The sequence below is a fragment of the Podarcis vaucheri genome (genome assembly GCF_965113315.1).
Source record: "Podarcis vaucheri genome assembly, chromosome: 16".
NCBI classification, from domain to species: Eukaryota; Metazoa; Chordata; class Lepidosauria; order Squamata; family Lacertidae; genus Podarcis; species Podarcis vaucheri.
Window position 1 is genome coordinate 18,282,312 of NC_138754.1, and position 23,756 is coordinate 18,306,067.

The 23,756-nt window shown below is 45.3% G+C and overlaps 1 protein-coding gene across 2 annotated transcripts; it reads left to right on the forward strand.

Annotated features, from left to right (window-relative positions):
* The first annotated feature begins 4,189 nt into the window (after positions 1–4,189).
* On the forward strand, positions 4,190–22,242 carry LOC309521443 (arylacetamide deacetylase-like 4). 2 transcript variants are annotated; one of them, XM_082203944.1, is made up of 4 exons: positions 4,190–4,384; positions 6,698–6,914; positions 8,788–8,851; positions 20,977–22,242. In XM_082203944.1, exons 1-4 carry the CDS (start codon positions 4,208–4,210, stop codon positions 21,755–21,757), a joined length of 1,239 nt encoding a protein of 412 aa, XP_082060070.1. In that variant the 5' UTR covers positions 4,190–4,207; the 3' UTR covers positions 21,758–22,242. The 2 variants fall into 2 exon arrangements, with proteins under 2 accessions (XP_082060070.1, XP_082060069.1); XM_082203943.1 differs by lacking the exons at positions 4,190–4,384; positions 6,698–6,914; positions 8,788–8,851 and adding exons at positions 11,675–12,941; positions 16,601–16,817; positions 17,620–17,683.
* Positions 22,243–23,756: the final 1,514 nt, after the last annotated feature.

Here is a 23,756-nt window from a genome sequence, read left to right on the forward strand (position 1 = left end):
TCCAGATCTAGGACATCAGTGTTTTCCAATAAGATCCAATCTTTCATCCAGCAGAAGGCCGCAGCTTCATAGTATAACCTTAAGTCCGGCAGGGCAAACCCCCCTCTCTCCTTTGCATCAGTTAGTATTTTAAACTTTATTCGGGGCTTTTTGCCCTGCCAGACAAATTTAGAAATGTCCTTCTGCCACTTTCCGAAACAATCCACTCTGTCCACAATCTGCAAGGCCTGGAACAAAAACAACATTTTTGGCAAAACGTTCATTTTTATAGCTGCAATTCGGCCTAACAAGGATAATTTCAATCTTGACCAAATTTCTAGATCTTTTTTAACTTCTGACCAACATTTTTCATAATTATCTTTAAACAGATTCAAATTCTTAGAAGACAGATTGACCCCCAGGTATTTCACTTTTTTAACAATGTTTAGTTCTGTTTCCTTCTGAAACCCCTCTGTTTCAGTAACCGTCAAGTTTTTCCCTAACACCTTAGTTTTTTGTTTGTTCAGCTTAAAACCCGCCACCCGACCAAATTTCTGAATCAATTCCAAAACTCTTTTTGTGCTAGGTTCTGGCTCCTGTAATGTTAAAACCAAGTCATCTGCAAATGCTTTCAGTTTATATTGTTTCGCTCCGACCCGTATTCCTTGTACCTGCCGATCCTCCCTTATCATATTCAGCAAAACCTCCAGGACTGAAATAAACAACAGAGGGGATAGGGGGCACCCCTGGCGTGTTCCTTTTTCAATATGAAGTTCTTCTGTCACCACATTGTTCACTATCAACTTAGCTTTTTGTTCTGAATAGATTGCCTCTATTCCATTCTCAAACCCCCTTCCCACTCCCATCCCTTCCAAGTTTTTCTTCATAAATTTCCAAGAAATGTTGTCAAAGGCCTTCTCCGCATCAATAAAAATTAACACTGCTTTGGTGTTAATATTTGTTTGTAAAAGTTCCAGAATATCGATAATGTTCCTGGTATTGTCATACAAATGTCTACCTGGGAGAAAGCCTGCTTGGTCCTTATGGATTACTTCATTTAGTACTTTTTTAAATCTATTAGCCAAAACATCCGCAAATATTTTGTAATCCACGTTTAGGAGTGAGATGGGGCGGTAGTTCTTGAGTTGAGTCTTTTCAGTTTCCACTTTAGGTATCAGTGTGATGAATGCTTCTTTCCACGTATCTGGTGCCCTCCCTCCCCCCATAATCTGGTTGCAAACCTCCATTAATGGTTGTATCAAATAGTCTTTTAAAATCCTGTAGTACTTGGAGGTGAGTCCATCAGGGCCCGGAGATTTGCCTAGTTGCATATTCTGAATGGCATCCTCGATTTCCTGTTGTGTTATTTTGCAATTCAAGATTGATCTCTTCTCTTGAGATAATTTTGGTAGGCCGTTATCTTTCAAGAATTGTTCTATCTCAGTTGCTTCCTCGGATTCTTGTGTGTACAGTTTTTAAAAATATTTCTGGAAACACCTTCTAATTTCTCCCGGTTTCTGAATGTTTTTCCCTTCAACTTCTAAGTTGGTAACATAATTTAATTTTTGTCTCTTTTTCAACTGCCAAGCGAGCAGTTTCCCACATTTGTTCGCAGATTCAAAAGATCTTTGTTTCATTTGTTTGATTTTCCATTCCACTTCTTGGTTAATCAATTTCGCATATTGTGACTGGTGAAATTTGATTTCTCTTAAAGTCTCTTTTGATTTTGGATTCACTCTTAATTTTTTCTCTCCATCACTTATCTTCTCCAATATCTTGTCTTTTTTACTATTCCAAAGTTTTTTCTTAATTGTATTCTGTTGTATCAGAAACCCTCTCATAACAGCTTTGCTTGCGTCCCAGATAATTCTTTTTTCCACCGAGGTATTCAAGTTAATTTCAAAATAATCCTTTAAAGTTTTTTGGGCCTTCTTTACGATCTCTTGATCTCTTAACAGGTTGTCATTCATTTTCCATCTGAAGGAGTCGGCAGTAGTAAATCTCATTTCCATTTTCAAAGCGTTATGGTCGGAGCAAGTCTTTGGGCAGATTTCTATTTTTGTAGTCTTAGGTGCCAGCCCTCTAGTTGCCCAGATTTGGTCGATTCTTGTCCATGACAGGTGGGCCTCAGAAAAGAAAGTTCCTTCTTTACCTAGGGGGTTTCTCGTCCTCCATAAATCAATTAGGTCCATATTGTCAGTTAGTTCAAAAAAAGTTTTTGGTAGTCTTCCATCTTTAGTCAGATTCTGATTCTGTGACTTATCCATCAAAGTAGAGACGACCCCATTCATATCTCCCATCATAATGATGTTGGAATAGTCCAGATAGTCCAGTAGTGTCTCATGCAGCTTCTTATAAAATTCTGATTTCCCCTCATTTGGTGCATAGATTCCTAATATCAAAGCTTTTTTTCCTTGAGTCGAAATTTCAATAGCCAGGATTCTTCCTTGTTCATCTTTAAACAAAAATTTTGGTGATAGATTCTCTTTGGCGTAGATCACCACGCCTCTCTTCTTGACTCTATCTGATGAGATAAATTCTTGGCCTAATCTTGGACCATTTTGGATCCCTTCCAGTCAGGATTCAGGCCTCATCATGGGACTGAAACTGCCTTGGTCATGCTGGTCGATGATCTCTGGCAGGCTAGGAAGAAAGGTGAGAGCTGTTTCCTAGTTCTGCTGGATCTCTCAGCGGCATTTGATACCATCGACCATAACATCTTTCTGGACAGTCTAGAGGGGCTGGGAGCTGGGAGCACTGTTATACAGTGGTTCTGCTCCTTCCACCTGGGCCATGTTCAGAAAGTGGTGGTGGCGGATGAGTGTTCAGACCCCTGGGGTCTCACTTGTGGGGTGCCTTAGGGTTCTGTCGTCTCCCCCATGCTTTTCCACATCTACATGCAGCCACTGGGAGAGATCATCAGGGGTTTTGGGTTGGGTGTTACTCAATATGCGGATGATACCCAGCTCTACCTCTCTTTCAAATCAGAACCAGTGAAGGTGGTGAAGGTCCTGTGTGAGTGTCTGGAGGTGGTTGGAGGATGGATGGCGGCTAACAGATTGAGGCTGAATCCTGACAAGACAGAAGTACTGTTTTTGGGGGACAGGAGGCAGGCAGGTGTGGAGGATGCCCTGGTCCTGAATGAGGTAATCGTGCCCCTGAAGGACCAGGTGTGCAGCCTGGGAGTCATTTTCTACTCACAGCTGTCCATGGAGGTGAAGGTCAATTCTGTGTCCAGGGCAGCTGTTTACCAGCTCCATCTGGTACACAGGCTGAGACCCTATCTGCCCGTGGACTGTATCGCCAGAGTGGTGCATGCTGTAGTTATATCTCGCTTGGATTACTGCAATGCTCTCTATGTGGGGCTACCTTTGAAGGTGACCCAGGAACTACAACTAATCCAGAATGCAGCAGCTAGACTGGTGACTGGGAGCGGCCGCCGAGACCACATAACACGGGTTTTGAAATATCTACATTGGCTCCCAGTACATTTCCGAGCACAATTCAAAGCGTTGGTGCTGACCTGTAAAGCCCTAAATGGCCTCGGCCCAGAATACCTGAAGGAACGTCTCCACCCCCATCGTTCTGCTGAGGTCCAGCACCAAGGGCCTTCTGGCAATACCCTCACTGCGAGAAGCCAAGTTACAGAGAACCAGGCAGAAGGCCTCCCACCAGATGTCAAATAGAATAACAACTACCAGACTTACAAGACATCTGAAGGCAGCCCTGTTTAGGGAAGCTTTTAATGTTTAACAGACCACTGTATTTTAATACTTTGTTGGAAGCCCCCCAGAGTGGCTGGGGAAACCCAGCCAGATGGCTGGGGTATAAATAATAAATTATTATTATTATTACCTCTTTTGTCACCACAATGTCCTGGCAAGGGCAGTGATACTGCTGTTGGCAGGAAATCAACACTGGCATGACTGTGTCATCCATGAGAACCTGGGCTCTCTGAATCATGAGGGATGAAAGAGGCCAAAGTATGAGAACGCTTTGTGAAGATGCATTGAAGAACATTTTAATGAGAACAATTTGTGAAGAACAATTTGTGAAGGCGTGTTGCAGGGGAAATATTTTAGGTAAAAGAAGGATGCATGCCCTGATCTGATTGGCCTTCAGAGTATAGAAATCCCATGCACCTCTTCTTGGCTGAGGATGTTCTCTTGCATATGCTGGAGACTTGTACAAAAGCCACTTGGCATCGGTGCTTCTGAGCTGAAGGGAAATGGCATTTGGTGGAACTCTGTGGATGCTGCTATTATATATGATCATTTTCATTCACTCCTTGCTGTTTGCACGGGGAGTTTATTATCATTTTACAAGGACCCACATTCCTCCAGGAATCACCCACGGCAGAAAATTATATGTTTTACCTTTTGCATTGGGATATCTCCTTGAACTGGTAAGTTTGCTTTACATATATCACAATCAAGGGGTTGGGGTGATACTCCCCCCCCCCATTAAAAAAGGCTGCAGAGTTTGGGATTTTTTAGTTTAGAGAAAAGGCAAGCTGCAGGTTACATGATAGCAGTCTATAAAATTTGTGCATGTCATGGAGAAAGTGGATAGAGAACCATGTTTCTCCCTGTCTCATGACACTAGAACTAAATGTTGGAAGATTCAGGAAAGCTATAAGAGGGGACTTGTTCGCGCTGAACATTTTCAAACTATGGAAGTCTCTTTCACAGGGGGCAGTGATGGCCAGTGCTTTTTTCTAAAAAATAAAAAAAAATGTTTAGAAAACTCTCATTTTGACTCAAGAAAATCACCATGTAATAGTTCAAATCAGGAAAAATAAATACAGTAAATGGACAAAAGTACAAAGATTCACAAAATGTTTAGGGGTATGCATACCCCTGTGTCCCCCGCCAGAAAAAAGCACTGTGAATCCAAAGGCAAATTAACGAAAGAGAGGGCTATGGATGGCTGCTAGCCAGCATGGCTATGCTCTGCCTCTACAGCTCAAGGCAGCAATGCTTCTGTACACCAGATAGGGGACAGGGCTCCTGTGCTCAGATCCTGCTTGAAGGTTTCCCACAGGCACTGTGAGGAATAATCTGCTGGACTAGATGGGCCATTGGCCGGGACCGACAGGCTCTTTTTATATTCTTATGGAGAAAGGGAGAGAAAGAGAGGGAGGGAGTGTTACCGGAAAAATCCGAGAGCTCCCTTGGACAAAAACAAAGACACCAACCAGGATAACTTGGAGCAAAACAGCAGCCTGTAGGCTTGGCCTTTATTGAACTGTTGCAACAGGGTATTCCCTTCACTTGCAAGAGAGAGGAAAGACCCAGAAAGATGGTGTGCAAGACCTTATAAAAACTTTTGAAATTCCCCTCCTCTAGGTCAAGCCCACCCCCAGAAACATCATGCATACATTACAGAAAGGAGGGGTTGACATCATGCATACATTACAGAAGGGGTTGACATCATGCATACATTACAGAAAGGAGGGGTTGAGGGAGGAGTTGTGGTGGTAACCTGAGTGTCCTGTCACCTGGCTGGTTCCTCCTTTCCCCCTGCCCATGAGTCACTTCCAGGAGGCAAAGGGGAGTTTGCAGTTTCCTGCCCCCAGAGGGAAAATCTGATTATTGTCCTTTGTTTGTGCTGAATCCACTCCCATATGCAAGTTCTTTGTCTTTTTGATTGTCTTCTGTCTGGGATTATCAGGGCTGACATAGCAACTGGGCAGGGCTCCTGTGGATGTGCTGGTATGATGAAGGGATTATGGCTGACCAGAACCAAGGCACCCCCCCCCTTTGATAGTCCTTGTCACATGGAGTAAAATAAAATGGAACAGTGCAAATCCAATGTATGGTTGATTTTCTATGAATTTATAACAGAAATGTGGCGTATGTAGTGTGTGAGTGTGAGTGTGTGTGAAGTTTGTGCAAACAGAATGATTGGGGTGGGGGGTTCCTGCTACAGGAGGGAGAGAGAGAGAGAGAGAGAGAGAGAGAGTGTGTTTCATGCCAGCCCAAACTCCAAGAAGTGAGTTGAAATATACTCAGAGTCGCAAAGTGATTTCATGCTCTTTATTCAGCTCATAGTGGTGAGGAGGAATGAATGAAAGTCCCCTCACAGTATCTGCTTTATATACATTATTTACACAATGGGCTGCACATGATTGGCTAATTCCGGAATTCTACTGTAAGCCAATCAGGTTGTGGATTCACTTCTATCTGGAGCAGGATCGGGTGGTTCCTGCCAACCAATCATACTGCTGCATTGTTCTAGGACCAATCAGACTGCTGCATTATGAATCCTATTGTTCTAGGACCAATCAGATTGCTGCAGTTTGGATCCTATTCAACTCAGTACATAACATGAGTGGTGAATGAAAATATACACAGTGGTACCTTGGTTTGCATACATATTGGTTTGCATATATTTTGGATTACAAACAAGTCAAACCTAGAAGTGTGTGTCCCGGTTTGCAACCTTTTTTTGGATTACAACCCATTTTTTTGGATTATGAAAAAAAAAATTGGGGAGGCCCCTGTGGTGAAAGCGCGCCTTGAGTTACAACCTGTTTTGGTTTACAAACGGACCTCCGGAATGGATTATGGTTGTAAAGCAAGGTACCACTGTACAATGTAGTTGCCCCACATATGAGAGGTTCATTCCACAGGCAGTGCATATATGCAAAATATGATTTTTATATGCAAAGCTATCTGAGGCTGATCATAAATGCTGAATTTTTTGGTTTAAACAGGGAGTGTTTCTGGAAAAACTGGGCATTTGCCATAGATATGTCATCTGCAGGGCTGTGTACGATGCCATACCTACAAAGAAGGACTTAAACTTGATCAGAAAGGACCTGGTTTTTGATGGGGTGCCAGTGAGGGTGTACTGGCCCAAGACACCAGCTGCTGGGAACAGGAGAGGAATCATCTATCTTCATGGAGGCGCTGGACTCCTTGGAAGCATCCGTAAGTTCTTTGAAAGAGTCTCAAAATGGTTCACTACATTGTTTGAGGAGAATTTGGGCTGGCACATTAGTATAAAAGTCCTGAAATGTTTGCTATGGAGGGCTTCGGGTGGTTTGTACTGCCCCTGTAGGCAGTTTAAGTTTAATGCAAGATGGGACCATGAGGCAAGAAAACGGGGCTGAGGCCCCCTGCTACAAAGGCGTCCAGTTCTGTAGTAATTCTGTGAACGGCCCTGAAATTCTGTGAACCGCCCTGAGACCTCCGGGTCTAGGGCGGTAGATAAATTCAATAAATAAGTAGAAATATATAAATTAAATTTAAAATTCCTAGTGTCACAGTCAATGGAAAATCTTAAAAATGTCAAAGAAGGTGTTTCTGCTTCATGTACCAAGGGACTTTTATGAAAGGGCTTTAAGAGGAGATCAGAAATAACTGGAAAGAAGCCAAGACTATGCTACCACTCAGTGGATTTGTAACTGGCTGACTGACCGAACCCAAAGAGTGCTCATTAATGGTTCCTCTTCATCCTGGAGAAGAGTGACTAGTGGGGTGCCACAGGGTTCTGTCTTGGGCCCGGTCTTATTCAACATCTTTATCAACGACTTGGATGACAGACTCAAGGGCATCCTGATCAAATTTGCAGATGACACCAAACTGGGAGGGGTGGCTAACACCCCAGAGGACAGGATCACACTTCAAAACGACCTTGACAGATTAGAGAACTGGGCCAAAACAAACAAGATGAATTTTAACAGGGAGAAATGTAAAGTATTGCACTTGGGCAAAAAAAAATGAGAGGCACAAATACAAGATGGGTGACACCTGGCTTGAGAGCAGTACATGTGAAAAGGATCTAGGAGTCTTGGTTGACCACAAACTTGACATAAGCCAACAGTGTGACGCAGCAGCTAAAAAAGCCAATGCAATTCTGGGCTGCATCAATAGGAGTATAGCATCTAGATCAAGGGAAGTAATAGTGCCACTGTATTCTGCTCTGGTCAGACCTCACCTGGAGTACTGTGTCCAGTTCTGGGCACCACAGTTCAAGAAGGAGACTGACAAACTGGAACGTGTCCAGAGGAGGGCAACCAAAATGGTCAAAGGCCTGGAAACGATGCCTTATGAGGAACGGCTAAGGGAGCTGGGCATGTTTAGCCTGGAGAAGAGGAGGTTAAGGGGTGATATGATAGCCATGTTCAAATATATAAAAGGATGTCACATAGAGGAGGGAGAAAGGTTGTTTTCTGCTGCTCCAGAGAAGCGGACACGGAGCAATGGATCCAAACTACAAGAAAGAAGATTCCACCTAAACATTAGGAAGAACTTCCTGACAGTAAGAGCTGTTCGACAGTGGAATTTGCTGGCAATGAGTGTGATGGAGTCTCCTTCTTTGGAGGTCTTTAAGCAGAGGCCATATGCCAGGAGTGCTCTGATGGTGTTTCCTGCTTGGCAGGGGGTTGGACTCGATGGCCCTTGTGGTCTCTTCCAACTCTATGATTCTATGATTCTATGATTCAAGAAATGTAGGTGGAAGTTTGTTTTTGTTTTTTACCCACTGACACTGCTTGATCTCTGCTACAGATCAGGAGAGGGTAAAACCACAGAATGCCCCATTTACAAAGAGTTCAATGCAACTGAGTTTTTCCCAGAGGAACTTCATTAAAAGTTGTTGTTTTCTACAATCAAGTGGCATACAGTATACAATTTATGACATAAAAATAAATAAATAAGCTCATCTAAATTAGCTACATCTCTTTATTCCAACAGATTTACTTTTAGAAGGTCTAACCCTGTGTCAACTCACAATGATTTCAGTGTGAATGAGCAGGGGAAATTGTAATGGAGGGCTTGTGGGGCTTGTGTTTTCTTCCAGGAGCCTGTGAAAACGTCTGCTGTTCCATTGTCCACGAAAGTGATTCAGTGGTTGTGAATGTCGGGTAAGTGCTTTCACTCTCTTGGTATCTGAAACAATGCGAAATGCCTCTCAGCTTCCAACCTTTCCTGTGCCCAGAGGAATGCTGCTGCTGCTGCTGCTGATAATAATAATAATTCTTTTTATGATGCCCATCTGACTGTGTGGCACCCAATAAAAAAATAGTAAAAACCCAATAAACCAAACACTAAAAACTTCCCTGGACAGGGCTGTCTTCAGATGTCTTTTAAAAATCACATAGATGTTTAACTCCTTGAAATCTGCTGGGGGGGGGGGCATTCCACAGAGCGGGTGCAGCTACCAAAAAGGCCCTTTGCCTGGTTCCCTGTTACCTTTCACAATGAGGGAACTACCAGAAGATCCTTTGGAGCTGGCTTGGACGATGGGGATGGAAACACTCCTTCAGGTATACAGGGTCATAGCTGTTTAGGGCTTTAAAGGTTAGCACCAACATTTTGAATTGTGCTCGGAAACCTACTGGAATCTGTGGTAAGAATTCACTTCAACACCACCTTGTTCGTTACCCAGGTGAGAAACCACCTTTTAAATCACAGAAAACTATTTTCACGTCCAGCATCTTGGTTAGGCACCTGGTGTTTTTATTTATCTATTGCAATAGGACAGAGCTCAGTTCAATGTGCCCGTTAAGAAGGTCTGTCTGAGGCACATCAGATCGAAAGCTTATATAGTAACACAGCACACAAAGAGTCATAAAACTTCCCCTTTACATGCGTCAAGAAATGTCATAGGTCATTGGATAGAAAACAAGTATGGCGTCTTCCTGCTATCAACTCCCCCCCATAACTTGGGACCTGTGTTCTTTAGTGGCACAGTTTCCCCATTCAGTTTCCCCCACACCTCCCCCAACCCCCGTTCACCAGAAACAGTTGTTGTTGTTTAGTCGTTTAGTCGTGTCCGACTCTTCATGACCCCATGGACCACAGCATGCCAGGCACTTCTGTCTTCCACTGCCTCCCGCAGTTTGGTCAAACTCATGCTGGTAGCTTCGAAGACACTATCTAACCATCTCGTCCTCTGTCGTCCCCTTCTCCTTCTGCCCTCCATCTTTCCCAACATCAGGGTCTTTTCCAGGGAGTCTTCTCTTCTCATGAGGTGGCCAAAGTATTGGAGCCTCAGCTTCAGGATCTGTCCTTCCAGTGAGCACTCAGGGCTGATTTCCTTAAGAATGGATACGTTTGATCTTCTTGCAGTCCGTGGGACTCTCAAGAGTCTCCTCCAGCATCATAATTCAAAAGCATCAATTCTTCGGCGATCATCCTTCTTTATGGTCCAGCTCTCACTTCCATACATCACTACTGGGAAAACCATAGCTTTTACTATACAGACCTTTGTTGGCAAGGTGATGTCTCTACTTTTTAAGATGCTGTCTAGGTTTGTCATCGCCTTTCTCCCAAGTAGCAGGCGTCTCTTAATTCCGTGGCTGCTGTCGCCATCTGCAGTGATCATGGAGCCCAAGAAAGTAAAATCTCTCACTGCCTCCATTTCTTCCCCTTCTATTTGCCAGGAGGTGATGGGACCAGTGGCCATGATCTTTGTTTTTTTGATGTTGAGCTTCAGACCATATTTTGCGCTCTCCTCTTTCACCCTCAATAAAAGGTTCTTTAATTCCTCCTCACTTTCTGCCATCAAGGTTGTGTCATCTGCATATCTGAGGTTGTTGATATTTCTTCCGGCAATCTTAATTCCGGGTAGGGATTCATCCAGCCCAGCCTTTCGCATGATGAATTCTGCATATAAGTTAAATAAGCAGGGAGACCATATACAGCCTTGTCGTACTCCTTTCCCAATTTTGAACCAGTCAGCTGTTCCATATCCAGTTCTAACTGTAGCTTCTTGTCCCACATAGAGATTTCTCAGGAGACAGATGAGGTGATCAGGCACTCCCATTTCCTTAAGAACTTGCCATAGTTTGCTGTGGTTGACACAGTCAAAGCCTTTGCATAGTCAATGAAGCAGAAGTAGATGTATTTCTGGAACTCTCTAGCTTTCTCCATAATCCAGCGCATGTTTGCAATTTGGTCTCTGGTTCCTCTGCCTCTTCTAAATCCAGCTTGCACTTCTGGGAGTTCTCGGTCCACATACTGCTTGAGCCTTCCTTGTAGAATTTTAAGCATAACCTTGCTAGCGTGTGAAATGAGTGCAATTGTGTGGTAGTTGAAGCATTCTTTGGCACTCCCCTTCTTTGCGATTGGGATGTAGACTGATCTTCTCCAATCCTCTGGCCACTTCTGAGTTTTCCAAACTTGCTGGCGTATTGAGTGTAGCACCTTAACAGCATCATCTTTTAAAATTTTAAATACCGTATTTTTCGCCCTATAGGACGCACTTTTTCCCCTCCAAAAATGAAGGGGAAATCTGTGTGCATCCTATGGGGCGAATGCAGGCTTTCGCTGAAGCTTGGAGAGCGAGAGGGGTTGGTGTGCACCGACCCCTTTCGCTCTCCAGGCTTCAGAAAGACATCCGCAGCCTAGGCAGCCCTGCGGGAGTTCCTTCTTTGTCTTCCAATGGCAGCCTTCCCTTTCTGTGGGGGGAACAATCCCCCTTCCTATTGTCCCAGTCTTAAAGTAAGAAGAAAAGGTCAGGTCCACAATTCTACCCAGTCGGATTTATTAAAATCACCATGACATCTGTAAGTACATAAGCAGCATTCATTGGCATACAACCTGTCATAATGCAAACATTCCTAGAGCCTCCTCCATGAATTGGCCGGATCCTCTTTTAAAGCTACCCAACCAGGTCACCAAGTTAGCTAATTCCATTGATTAGCTGTCGCTCCATAATACCATAATACCTTAACAGCATCATCTTTTAAAATTTTAAATAGTTCAGCTGGAATACCATCACTTCTACTGGCCTTGTTATTTGAAGTGCTTTCTAAGGGCCATTTGACTTCACTCTCCAGGATGTCTGTCTCAAGGTCAGCAACCACACTACCTGGGGTGTACGAGCCATCCATATCTTTCTGGTATAATTCCTCTGTGTATTCTTGCCACCTCAAAAATAAAAGTGCCCATTTCTGAAGCAGGTGGCTTTCAGAAAAACCAAGAACGTCCTGCTGATTTCTACTTCTGGTGGCTGCTGGGAGGGACCCTCCCTGCCCCTGGCAGAAGAGGGAGATTTCTTTGGAAATGTCTTACAGTGTGAGAACACCTAATCCTTCCCATTCAATGATGTCCCTCTCCTCATCAAGAAAAAGAGTGAGGAGAGTTACACAGTCCTCAACTGTGCCGTGCTTGACAGCTGTCCACAAAGAAAACTGAAAAGCTGGATGCTGCCTCTTTTTATAAAGAAATGAAAAGTGGAGTTGCATGTGCAGCAATCAAATCTGCGCAAGAGCAGGATTGGCTCCCATTGTGTGCATGGACAGTGCCAACCTCTTTGCTCACCACACTGTCCTGACAGGAGCAGTGATACTGCTGTTGGCAGGAGGTTAACGCTGACATTGATGTGCCGTCCCTGATAATGTGCGCTCTCTGAATTACGAGGGATGAAAGACGCCACAGTATTTTGTGTGGGAGGGCAAGCACCACAAAAATGAAGATGTGTTGCGAGAGCAGTCAGTGTCTCTTGTAAGGAAGGATGCTTGTCGTGACCTGATTGGCCTTCAGAGGCTATGGAAATCACATGTACCTCTTCCCTCTGGAGGAGGGGTTGGGAACATACACACACCTCAACATACACTCCACCCTGTGTGAAAAACAACCACAGCAACCAGGAATGAAAGCCTGCAATCTCTGAACAGATTACGAAATTACTTTTTTTTCTTCTCAATTGAAAGCAATGTGGGTTGGCCGAGGATGTTCTCTTGCACATGCTGTAGACTGTTCTTCTACAAAAGCCTCTTGGCATCAGTCAAAGGGGAGGTCCCTACCTCTGTGCTTCTGAGCTGAAGGGAAATGGCTTTTGGTGGAACTCTGTGGATGCTGCTATTATATATGATCATTTTCATTCACTCCTTGCTGTTTGCACGGGGAGTTTATTATCATTTTACAAGGACCCACATTCCTCCAGGAATCACCCACAGCAGAAAATTATATTTTTTTTCTTTTGCATTGGGATATCTCCTTGAACTGGTAAGTTTGTTTTACATATATCACAATCAAGGGGTTGGGGTGATACTCCCCCCCCCATTAAAAAAGGCTGCAGAGTTTGGGATTTATTAGTTTAGAGAAAAGGCAAGCTGCAGATGACATGATAGCAGTCTATAAAATTTGTGCATGTCATGGAGAAAGTGGATAGAGAAAAATGTTTCTCCCTGTCTCATGACACTAGAACTACCGTATTTTTCGCCCCATAGGACGCACCAATTTCTTTTTTTGGGGGGGGGAAATAAAAAAATTTATTCCCCCCCAGGCGCTTGCGGGGCTGGCAGCGGGGAGAAGCGCTCTTCTCCCCGCCGCCCGCCTGCAGACCAGGTCCGGGGACAGTGCCTCCCAGCTGTCCCCGGAGGTTGCGGGGCAGGCAGCGGGGAGAAGAACTCTTCTCCCCACTGCCCACCTGCATACCAGGTCCGGGGACAGTGGGAAGACGCGCTGCGCCTCCCAGCTATCCCCGGAGCTGGCGGGGCTGGCGGCGGGGAGAAGCATGCGTCTCCCCGCCGTCAGCCTCCAAACCACATCGGGAGACAGCGGGATGTCGGCGTTCCGCCTCCCCGCTGTCCCCCGACCTTGTGGGGCTGGTGCTGCGGCTCTCCTGAAGCCTGGAGAGCGGGAGGGGTCGGTGCGCACCGACCCCTCTCGCTTTCCAGGCTTCAGCGAAAGCCTTCATTCGCCCCATAGGACGCACACACATTTACCCTTCATTTTGGGAGGGGGAAAAGTGTGTCCTATAGGGCGAAAAATACGGTAAATGTTGGAAGATTCAGGAAAGCTATAAGAGGGGACTTGTTCACACTGGACATTTTCAAACTATGGAAGTCTCTTTCACAGGGGGCAGTGATGGCTGCCAAGTTGGATAACTATCCAAATTCTCAAAGGAGAAGGCTAGCTCTTTTTACGTTCTTATGGGGGGGGGGCGCATCATGCCAGCCCAAACTCCAAGAGGTGAGTGGTGAATGAAAGGATATACAGTGGTACCTTGGTCTGCATACATATTGGTTTGCATACATTTTGGATTACAAACAAGTCAAACCTGGAAGTGCATGTCCCGGTTTGCAACCTTTTTTTGGATTACAACCCATTTTTTGGGATTATGAAAAAAAAAATTGGGGAGGCCCCTGTGGTGAAACTGCGCCTTGGGTTACAACCCAAGGGACCGATTCGGATGGTCCGATTCGGATGGACCGATTTGGATGGTCCGCCCCCGCCACTTAATGGATCCAATTGGCTTCCAGAGAGTGGTAGGGGATGTTTTATCCCAAGTTGATGGCCTTTCAGCTGATTCCCTGGTGGCCCGCTGGAATGTGGAGTTAACCAGGGCAATTGACTGTCTGGCTCCGAAGCGCCCTCTCCGATTGCATGGAGCCCGGACAGCCCTGTGGTTTTCCCCAGAGCTGAGGGTGATGAAACAATCGTTGAGATGGCTAGAGCGCCGGTGGCGGAAAACTCATTCTGAATCAGACCGGACACGGGCTAGAGCTCAACGTCGAGCCTACCAAGTGGCAATGGCGACGGCGAAGAGGGCTTTCTTCGCCACCTCTGTTCAGAAAACAGCAGCAGGAGACTTTTTCAGGTGGTTCGCAATCTATCAGAACCACCTGTACCACCAGGGCCTGGTAGGGACCCCAAGATCTCCTGCAATGCTTTTGCATAGTTTTTTGCAGATAAAGTTGCTCAGATTCAGAGGGAGGTAGACTCCACTGTGGGAGCAGGGCCAGGGCGGGAGAGTGCTAGAGTTCTGTCTAGTCCTGTTACACGGGATCAATTCCAATTTGTTATCTCCGAGGATGTGGACAGGCTGCTTGGACAAGTGAAACCGACCACCTGTCTCCTTGATCCTTGCCCATCCTGGCTGATAAAAGCGAGCCGGGAAGGGCTGGGCGATGGGCTATGCGGGGTAGTGAATGCTTCCCTCTGTGAGGGAGCCTTCCCAGACCCGCTGAAAGAGGCGGTCATTAAACCGCTTCTTAAAAAATATCTTTAAACCCAGCCAATTTGGCCAATTATCGCTCAGTCTCAAATTTACCATTCTTGGGCAAGGTGATTGAGCGGGTGGTTGCCAAACAACTCCAAGCACGCCTGCAGGATGCGGACCATTTGGATCCCTTCCAATCGGGACTCAGGCCTCATCATGGCACTGAAACTGCCTTGGTCGCACTGGTTGATGATCTCCGGCGGGCTAGGGACAAAGGTGAGAGCTGTTTCCTAGTTCTGCTGGATCTCTCAGTGGCCTTTGACACCATCAACCATAGCATCCTTCTGGACCATCTAGACGGGCTGGGAGTTGGGGGTACTGTTATACGGTGGTTCCTCTCCTTTCTCCTGTGCCGTGTCCAGAAAGTGGTGGTGGGGGATGAGTGTTCAGACCCCTGGGCTCTCACTTGTGGGGTGCCTCAGGGTTCCGTCCTCTCCGCCATGCTTTTTAATATCTATATGAAGCCACTGGCAGAGATCATCAGGGGGTTTGGGCTGGGTGTTCATCAGTATATGGATGACACCCAGCTCTACCTCTCCTTTAAATCAGAACCAGTGAAGGCGGTGAAGGTCCTGTGTGAGTGCCTGGAAGCGGTTGGAGGATGGATGGCGGCTAACAGATTGAGGTTGAATCCTGACAAGACAGAAGTGCTGCTTTTGGGGGACAGGGGGCGGGCAGGTGTGGGGGATTCCCTGGTCCTGAATGGGGTAACTGTGCCCCTGAAGGACCAGGTGTGCAGCCTGGGAGTCATTTTGGACTCACAGCTGTCCATGCAGGCACAGGTTAATTCTGTGTCCAGGGCAGCTGTCTACCAGCTCTACCTGGTACGCAGGCTGAGACCCTACCTGCCCGCGGACTGTCTCACCAGAGTGGTGCATGCTCTGGTGATCTCCCGCTTGAACTACTGCAACGCACTCTACGTGGGGCTACCTTTGAAGGTGACCCGGAAACTGTAATTAATCCAGAATGCGGCAGCTTGACTGGTTGACTGGCCGCCGGGACCACATAACACTGGTTTTGAGAGATCTGCATTGGCTCCCAGTACGTTTCCGAGCACAATTCAAAGTGGTGGTGCTGACCTTTAAAGCCCTAAACGGCCTCGGTCCTGTATACCTGAAGGAGCATCTCCACCCCCATCGTTCAGCCCGGACACTGAGATCCAGCGCCGAGGGCCTTCTGGCGGTTCCCTCATTGCGAGAAGTGAGGCTACAGGGAACCAGACAGAGGGCCTTCTCGGTAGTGGCGCCTGCCCTGTGGAATGCCCTCCCAGCAGATGTCAAAGCAATAAACAGCTATTTTACTTTTAAAAGACAACTGAAGGCAGCCCTCTTTAGGGAGGTTTTTTAATGTCTGATGCTGTACTGTTTTTAATATTCAGTTGGAAGCCGCCCAGAGTGGCTGGGGAAACCAGCCAGATCGGCGGGGTGTAAATAATAATAATAATAATAATAATAATAATAATAATAATAATAACCTGTTTTGGTTTACAAATGGACCTCCAGAATGGATTATGGTTGTAAAGCAAGGTACCACTGTACAATGTAGTTGCCCCACATATGAGAGGTTCTTTCCACAGGCAGTGCATATATGCAAAATATGATTTTTATATGCAAAGCTATCTGAGTCTGATCATAAATGCTGAATGTTTTGTTTTAAACAGGGAGTGTTTCTGGAAAAACTGGGCATTTGCCATAGATATGCCATCTGCAGGGCTGTGTATGATGTCATACCTACAAAGAAGGACTTAAACTTGATCAGAAAGGACCTGGTTTTTGATGGGGTGCCAGTGAGGGTGTACTGGCCCAAGACACCAGCTGCTGGGAACAGGAGAGGAATCATCTATCTTCATGGAGGTGCTGGACTCCTTGGAAGCATCCGTAAGTTCTTTGAAAGAGTCTCAAAATGGTTCACTACATTGTTTGAGGAGAATTTGGGCTGGCACATTAGTATAAAAGTCCTGAAATGTTTGCTATGGAGGGCTTCGGGTGGTTTGTACTGCCCCTGTAGGCAGTTTAAGTTTAATGCAAGATGGGACCATGAGGCAAGAAAACGGGGCTGAGGCCCCCTGCTACAAAGGCGTCCAGTTCTGTAGTAATTCTGTGAACGGCCCTGAAATTCTGTGAACCGCCTTGAGACCTCCGGGTATAGGGCGGTAGATAAATTCAATAAATAAGTAGAAATATATAAATTAAAATTAAAATTCCTAGTGTCACAGTCAATGGAAAATCCTAAAAACGTCAAAGAAGGTGTTTCTGCTTCATGTACCAAGGGACTTTTATGAAAGGGCTTTAAGAGGAGATCAGAAATAACTGGAAAGAAGCCAATAAATGTAGGTGGAAGTTTGGTTTTGGTTTTTACCCACTGACACTGCTTGATCTCTGCTACAGATCAGGAGAGGGTAAAACCACAGAATGCCCCATTTACAAAGAGTTCAATGCAACTGAGTTTTCCCCAGAGGAACTTCATTAAAAGTTGTTGTTTTCTACAATCAAGTGGCATACAGTATACAATTTATGACATAAAAATAAATAAATAAGCTCATCTAAATTAGCTATATCTTTTTATTCCAACAGATTTACTTTTAGGAGGACTAAGCCTGTGTCAACTCACAATGATTTCAGTGTGAATGAGCAGGGGAAATTGTAATGGAGGGCTTGTGGGGCTTATGTTTTCTTCCAGGAGCCTGTGAAAACGTCTGCTGTTCCATTGTCCACGAAAGTGATTCAGTGGTTGTGAATGTCGGGTAAGTGGTTTCACTCTCTTGGTATCCAAAACAATGCGTAATGCCTCTCAGCTTCCAACCTTTCCTGAGTCCAGAGGAATGATGATGATGATAATAATTCTTTTTATGATGCCCATCTGACTGGGTTGCCATGCACACAATGAAAAAAATAGTAAAAAGACAGTACATCAAACACTAAAAACTTCCCTGGACAGGGCTGTCTTCAGATATCTTTTAAAAATCACATAGATGTTTAACTCCTTGAAATCTGCTGGGGGGGGCATTCCACAGAGCGGGTGCAGCTACCAAAAAGGCCCTCTGCCTGGTTCCCTGTTACCTCACCTTTCACAATGAGGGAACCACAAGAAGCACCAACATTTTGAATTGTGCTCGGAAACCTACTGGGATCTGTGGTAAGAATTCACTTCAACACCACCTTGTTCGTTACCCAGGTGAGAAACCACCTTTTAAATCACAGAAAACTATTTTCAGGTCCAGCATCTTGGTTAGGCACCTGGTGTTTTTATTTATCTATTGCAATAGGACAGAGCTCAGTTCAATGTGCCCATTAAGAAGGTCTGTCCAAGGCACATCAGATCAAAAGCTTATATCAGGGGTCGGCAACGTGCAGCCCATGGGCCAGATGCAGCCCACGAAGACCGTTTTACAGGCCCATGAGCCACCCCGGAACCGGGCCGCCTGCTGGTCAAGTCCCCCGCGTACTGCGCTAAACCGATGCAGCGCAGTGCGGGGACTCACGAGCGGTGCTGGAAATTGCTTCTGCGCATGCCCAGACGCCTAAAACCGCTTTTGTGCAGGCACAATTTTCAGCATCTGGGCATGTGCAGACGCGATTTCTGGCACCATGGACGTGCGCAGACGCAATTTCCAGTGTCACGCTGTGCCGGTCTGTCCCACGGACAATCTCCGTGGGAGTAGTTCAGCCCATGGCCGGTAAGCGTTGCCGACCCCTGGTTTATATAGTAACATAGCACACTAAGAGTCATAAAACTTCCCCTTCACGTGTGTCAAGAAAGGTCACAATCTTCCTGCTATCAATCTCTCTCCCCCCCCCCTAGTACCTTGGGATGCCGACAAGTGACTAGGTCGTTGGACCATTCTAGGTATTGGATGTCCCATGTTGCCCTGGCAAGCTAGCCCATTATCACTCTTTATTGACATTCTTCCATCTATCTTTCAGGAAACTTCCAAGGATTTCTGATAAACACCACTTTCAGAGTTAGAGAAGGAAAGATGGAATGCAATGTAGGATGCAGAGACTCATATCCGCAGAACACACAAAGTCTTGTTCATTTTTAAAGGTTAAATGGAATAAAAAGTGAAACATTGAACATTATTAAAATAAAAATACAAGGCATGACCAGAAAGTTTGGTGAATGGTCACAGAAATCGGACAGCGAGAAATATTTGAACATACATACCTTGTTGTTGTTTAGTCATGTCCGACTCTTTGTGACCCCATGGACCAGAGCACGCCAGACACTTCTGTCTTCCACTGCCTCCCGCAGGTTAGTCAAACTCATGCTGGTAGCTTCGAAGACACTATCCAACCACCTCGTCCTCTGTCGTCCCCTTCTCCTTCTGCCCTCCATCTTTCCCAACATCAGGGTCTTTTCCAGGGAGTCCTCTCTTCTCATGAGGTGGCCAAAGTATTGGAGCCTCAGCTTCAGGATCTGTCCTTCCAGTGAGCACTCAGGGCTAATTTCCTTAAGAATGGATCGGTTTGATCTTCTTGCAGTCCATGGGACTCTCAAGAGTCTCCTCCAGCACCATAATTCAAAAGCATCAATTCTTCGGCGATCAGCCTTCTTTATGGTCCAGCTCTCACTTCCATACATCACTACTGGGAAAACCATAGCTTTTACTATACGGACCTTTGTTGGCAAGGTGATGTCTCTACTTTTTAAGATGCTGTCTAGGTTTGTCATTGCTTTTCTCCCAAGAAGCAGGCGTCTTTTAATTTCGTGGCTGCTGTCGCCATCTGCAGTGATCATGGAGCCCAAGAAAGTAAAATCTCTCACTGCCTCCATTTCTTCCCCTTCTATTTGCCAGGAGGTGATGGGACCAGTGGCCATGATCTTCGTTTTTTTGATGTTGAGCTTCAGACCATATTTTGCGCTCTCCTCTTTCACCCTCAATAAAAGGTTCTTTAATTCCTCCTCGCTTTCTGCCATCAAGGTTGTGTCATCTGCATATCTGAGGTTGTTGATATTTCTTCCGGCAATCTTAATTCCGGCTAGGGATTCAGCCATACCTTACAGGCCTTCAAAGTAGGCCCCCTCTGATACAATGCACCATTGACAACAGCTTCCCTCGTCACAGCAGCTTGGACGTGTGAGATGTTGGAAAATCCGTGCCCTTTCAGAGCAGATTTCAGTTTTGGAAAAAGAAAAAAATCAACTGGGGCTAGATCGGGAGAATATGGAGGGTGGGACAACCCAGTAATGATTTCATGCGGAATACGCAATTCTTCTGCCATCATTCGGATGGACAAACGCCGATCCCGCATCAGTAATTCACAAACTCTGTTGACATTTGTCGCCATTCTGCTCATCGATGGTCTTCCAGACCGAGGGTCATCTTCAGTGGTTTGCCGCCCTTCACGGAAACGCTTAAACCACACATACAGTGTCTTTCGAGTTATAGCTTCATCTCCGTACACAATTATGAGTATTTCATGGGTTTCCAATGCCAACTGTATGCTTGAATATTTCTCACTGTCCCATTTTTGTGACCATTCACCAAACTTTCTAGTCAAACCTTGTATATACAACTTGGATCTCTAATTCTTATATCTGATCCAATATAGTTATTTTAAGACTGGTGTCATAAAGCAAGACCTGAGCAGAAGAGCTTTCTCCCCAGCTGCAATTTCCAGCAGCTGGTATTCAGAAGCATTACTGCCTCTGATAGTGGTGGCAGCACACCATCCTTGTGACTAGTACCCATTGGTATGAGTGATTGCTAGGAGTCTTGCTAACTTGATCAGGAGAGCTGCAGTGGAGCCTGCTAATGGGCAAGGGAAAGCAAGAAGGAAGCCGCTGGAGGGTGGAGAAAAGTGTGTTGTAATGAAACAGCCTATTTGTCCAAAGGGAAGATTTGCATTTGTTTTCCATTTTTGTCTCAGGTCCCATCCACAGCTGCCATGTGGCCCCCACAAGGTTGCACAGAAACGAATGTGGCCCTAGGGGTGAAAAAGATTCCCAGCACTTGCAATACGTAATGCAGGAAAACGGTCCTTTTCTGTGAAGTGTATGATGTTGAGTGTGGGTGATACCTTGTTTTCTCTTTAGATTTCGTTTAGCACCTGAGCATCCCTATCCAGTCCCTGTGCTGGACTGTTTAACTGCTACAATACACTTTCTGAAGAATGCAGAGGAATACGGAGTGGACCCCAACTGCATTGCCATTGCTGGGGAGAGTAGCGGAGGCACATTTGCAACAGCTATTTGTCAAGAACTGGTGACCAGAGAGGACCTCCCAAGACTGCGAGCTCAGGTCCTTATCAACCCATTCCTACAACCAGGGGACTTCAATTTGCCATCCTATCAGCAAAACCAATCAGTTCCTCCCTTATTCAGGAAACGAATTATCAAATTTGGTTTGACATATCTCACTGGGAAGACAATGAACATAGATGGATTTCTGAAAGGCGCCCATGTCCCTCCTGATTTGAGAGAGAAATACAAAAAATGGATAAGTGCTGATAACATTCCAGAAGAATTTAAAGCTAGGGCCTATGTTCCTGTAGAACCTGCTCCATTTTCAGAAGAACTTTATGAACAAGTTAAAAGAGGTACTGAGACAATGTTTGCCCCCCTTCACGCAGAGGATGACATAATCCGCCAGCTCCCGGAGACTTTCCTTTTAACTTGCGAGTATGATGTTCTCCGGGATGATGGGCTGTTGTACAAGAAGCGGTTATTGGACAACGGTGTGCCAGTGACACATCATCATCTTACAGATGCATGCCATTCAACAATTTGCTATTTGGGTTGGGGGCCACTTGAATTTCCGAGCTCAAAGAAATGTTTGCAGCATGTGGTACAGTTCTTGAAAGGTTTATATCGATGAATGACCTTCTTTGTCTTCCAATGGCAGCCTTCCCTTTCTGTGGGGGGACAATCCCCCTTTCCTGTGTCCGAATCCTAAAGTAAGAAGAAAATGTCAGATCCAAAATTCTATCCAGTCAGATTTATTAAAATCACCATGACATCTGTAAGTACCTAAGCAAAGCCCTGCTGGATTGGCCCACTTCATCCAGCATCCTGTTCTCACAGTGACCAAAAAGAGGCCTCTTGAGATGCCTGCAAGCAGTACCTGGGTGCAAGAAAATTATTCCTACTTGTGATTCCTAGCAAGCAGCATGCAGTGGCTTACAGCCTACAATTGTGCAAATGTACCTAGAGCCTCCTCCATGAATTGGCCTGATCCTCTTTTAAAGCTATCCAACTGGGTCACCAAGTTAGCTCATTCCATTGACTAACTGTTGCTTCAATATATTTGAAAGATTTAGCAATAACAGAGGAACTCCTGTGCAATAAACTAGACCGATCTAAGCCCTTGTGAATGATATGAACTCATTTAATTACACCAACATTAGACAGGATTATAGCGAAACTGAAGGGTGGGAATATACTGTATTTTTTGCACCATAACACTCACTTTTTTCCTCCTAGAAAGTAGAGGGAAATGTCTGTGCGTGTTATGGAGGAAATGCCTATGGGTGGCATGCCTATGGATTTTCCTCCTCTAAAACCTACGTGCGTGTTATGCTCTGGTGCGTGTTATAGAGCAAAAATACGGTATTTACCCTTCAAAATTAGGGCCATGATACCTGAAGTATCTTTCTATATGTACCTCTTCCGACCAGATATGTACACCTGAAAGCAGACTGGGATCTACGAAAGAGGGTGAGGGACTGATGAGATATGGTTCTGCTGCACAGCCCCAAGCTGTGTCCCCACAGCTATTGTCAGCACTAACCAAAGTTTCCAGAACATTTTGAAGGTCACCTTCATGTGGAACCCATTGCAGTAATCCAAATGGGAGGTCACTAGTGCTGATCCTGACAAGAAGATAATGCCACAGGCCAGCATGGGGAGATGATGGGTAAGGAGGAACAGGACGCAGACTTCCGGTCCACTGCAAAGGGAAATGGTGGTGAGTTCCGTGTTGTCCTATTAAGGAAGGACACGGTCTAGGCTGTCAGGGCTTTAGGGGTGAGCTCCAGGGCTAGGCGCCCCCCGAAAAATCCCCACGGAAGAGTGGAGACTCCAGGGGTCCAGCGGAGCATTGGTAACTCGCCGTAATCCAACCCCCCAGCTGCCGGTGTTGCGTCAGGGAAGAAAGAGGCTTGAGTCCGCTCATAGCTCTAATGCATCCTGCAGCCAAAGCCACACACTGCCACCATAAGCAGTGGATTTTCCAATTAAGAGGTACAAACCAAATAAAGCTTTTAGAGAAGAAATTAGCTTTAAATTGACTGATTTGGTAAAAAGGAAGCCAAAAAGGAAGTCAGCTTCCGATTTCTGTGGGCAAGCTCTGCAAGGGGACTTTTTGTGAATGGGAGCAGAGAGTAATTGCAGCTAATGGAGACTTTGTAGTATTCTGACATTTGTGAGACTCTCTTTTAGACACATATTAGTTCCAGTTGTGTCAAGTTGTCCTTTGGATACTCATGGGATACAATTTGACAGCTGGACAGAGTTTGACAGATTGGTACTTTGGCAGAGTAGAAAGCAAAAAGACTTGTATAAAAGAGCTGTGGAAATACAAGCTTTAATTTTAAGCCCTGGAACTTGGTGATACAAAACAGAGGCTAAGTAGGAGAACTCTCTATTATATTGGGGGGGAAATTCCCCAAGAAGGAAAGAGAACCTGGAATAGCTGGAGTTATATTCAGTATCTACTGAAAACCAGGGGAATTTATGCAATACTACCTGCCAACAATTTTGGATAGTCTTGGACGCATATCTCTCAAACCTTAAAATTGGAAGACTTGGATTACAATATATTGGAGAACAATACATTTGGATTTATATTTTGAATTACAATTATAAATTTGAATAAC

Bases quoted from the DNA above. Each gene is read 5' to 3' on its own strand.
- LOC309521443 (XM_082203944.1), top strand. From the start codon at position 4,208: ATGGCATTTGGTGGAACTCTGTGGATGCTGCTATTATATATGATCATT. The intron at 4,385-6,697 runs GTAAGTTTGCTT...TGGTTTAAACAG, and splicing joins TGGGATATCTCCTTGAACTG to GGAGTGTTTCTGGAAAAACT. The intron at 6,915-8,787 runs GTAAGTTCTTTG...GTTTTCTTCCAG, and splicing joins TGGACTCCTTGGAAGCATCC to GAGCCTGTGAAAACGTCTGC.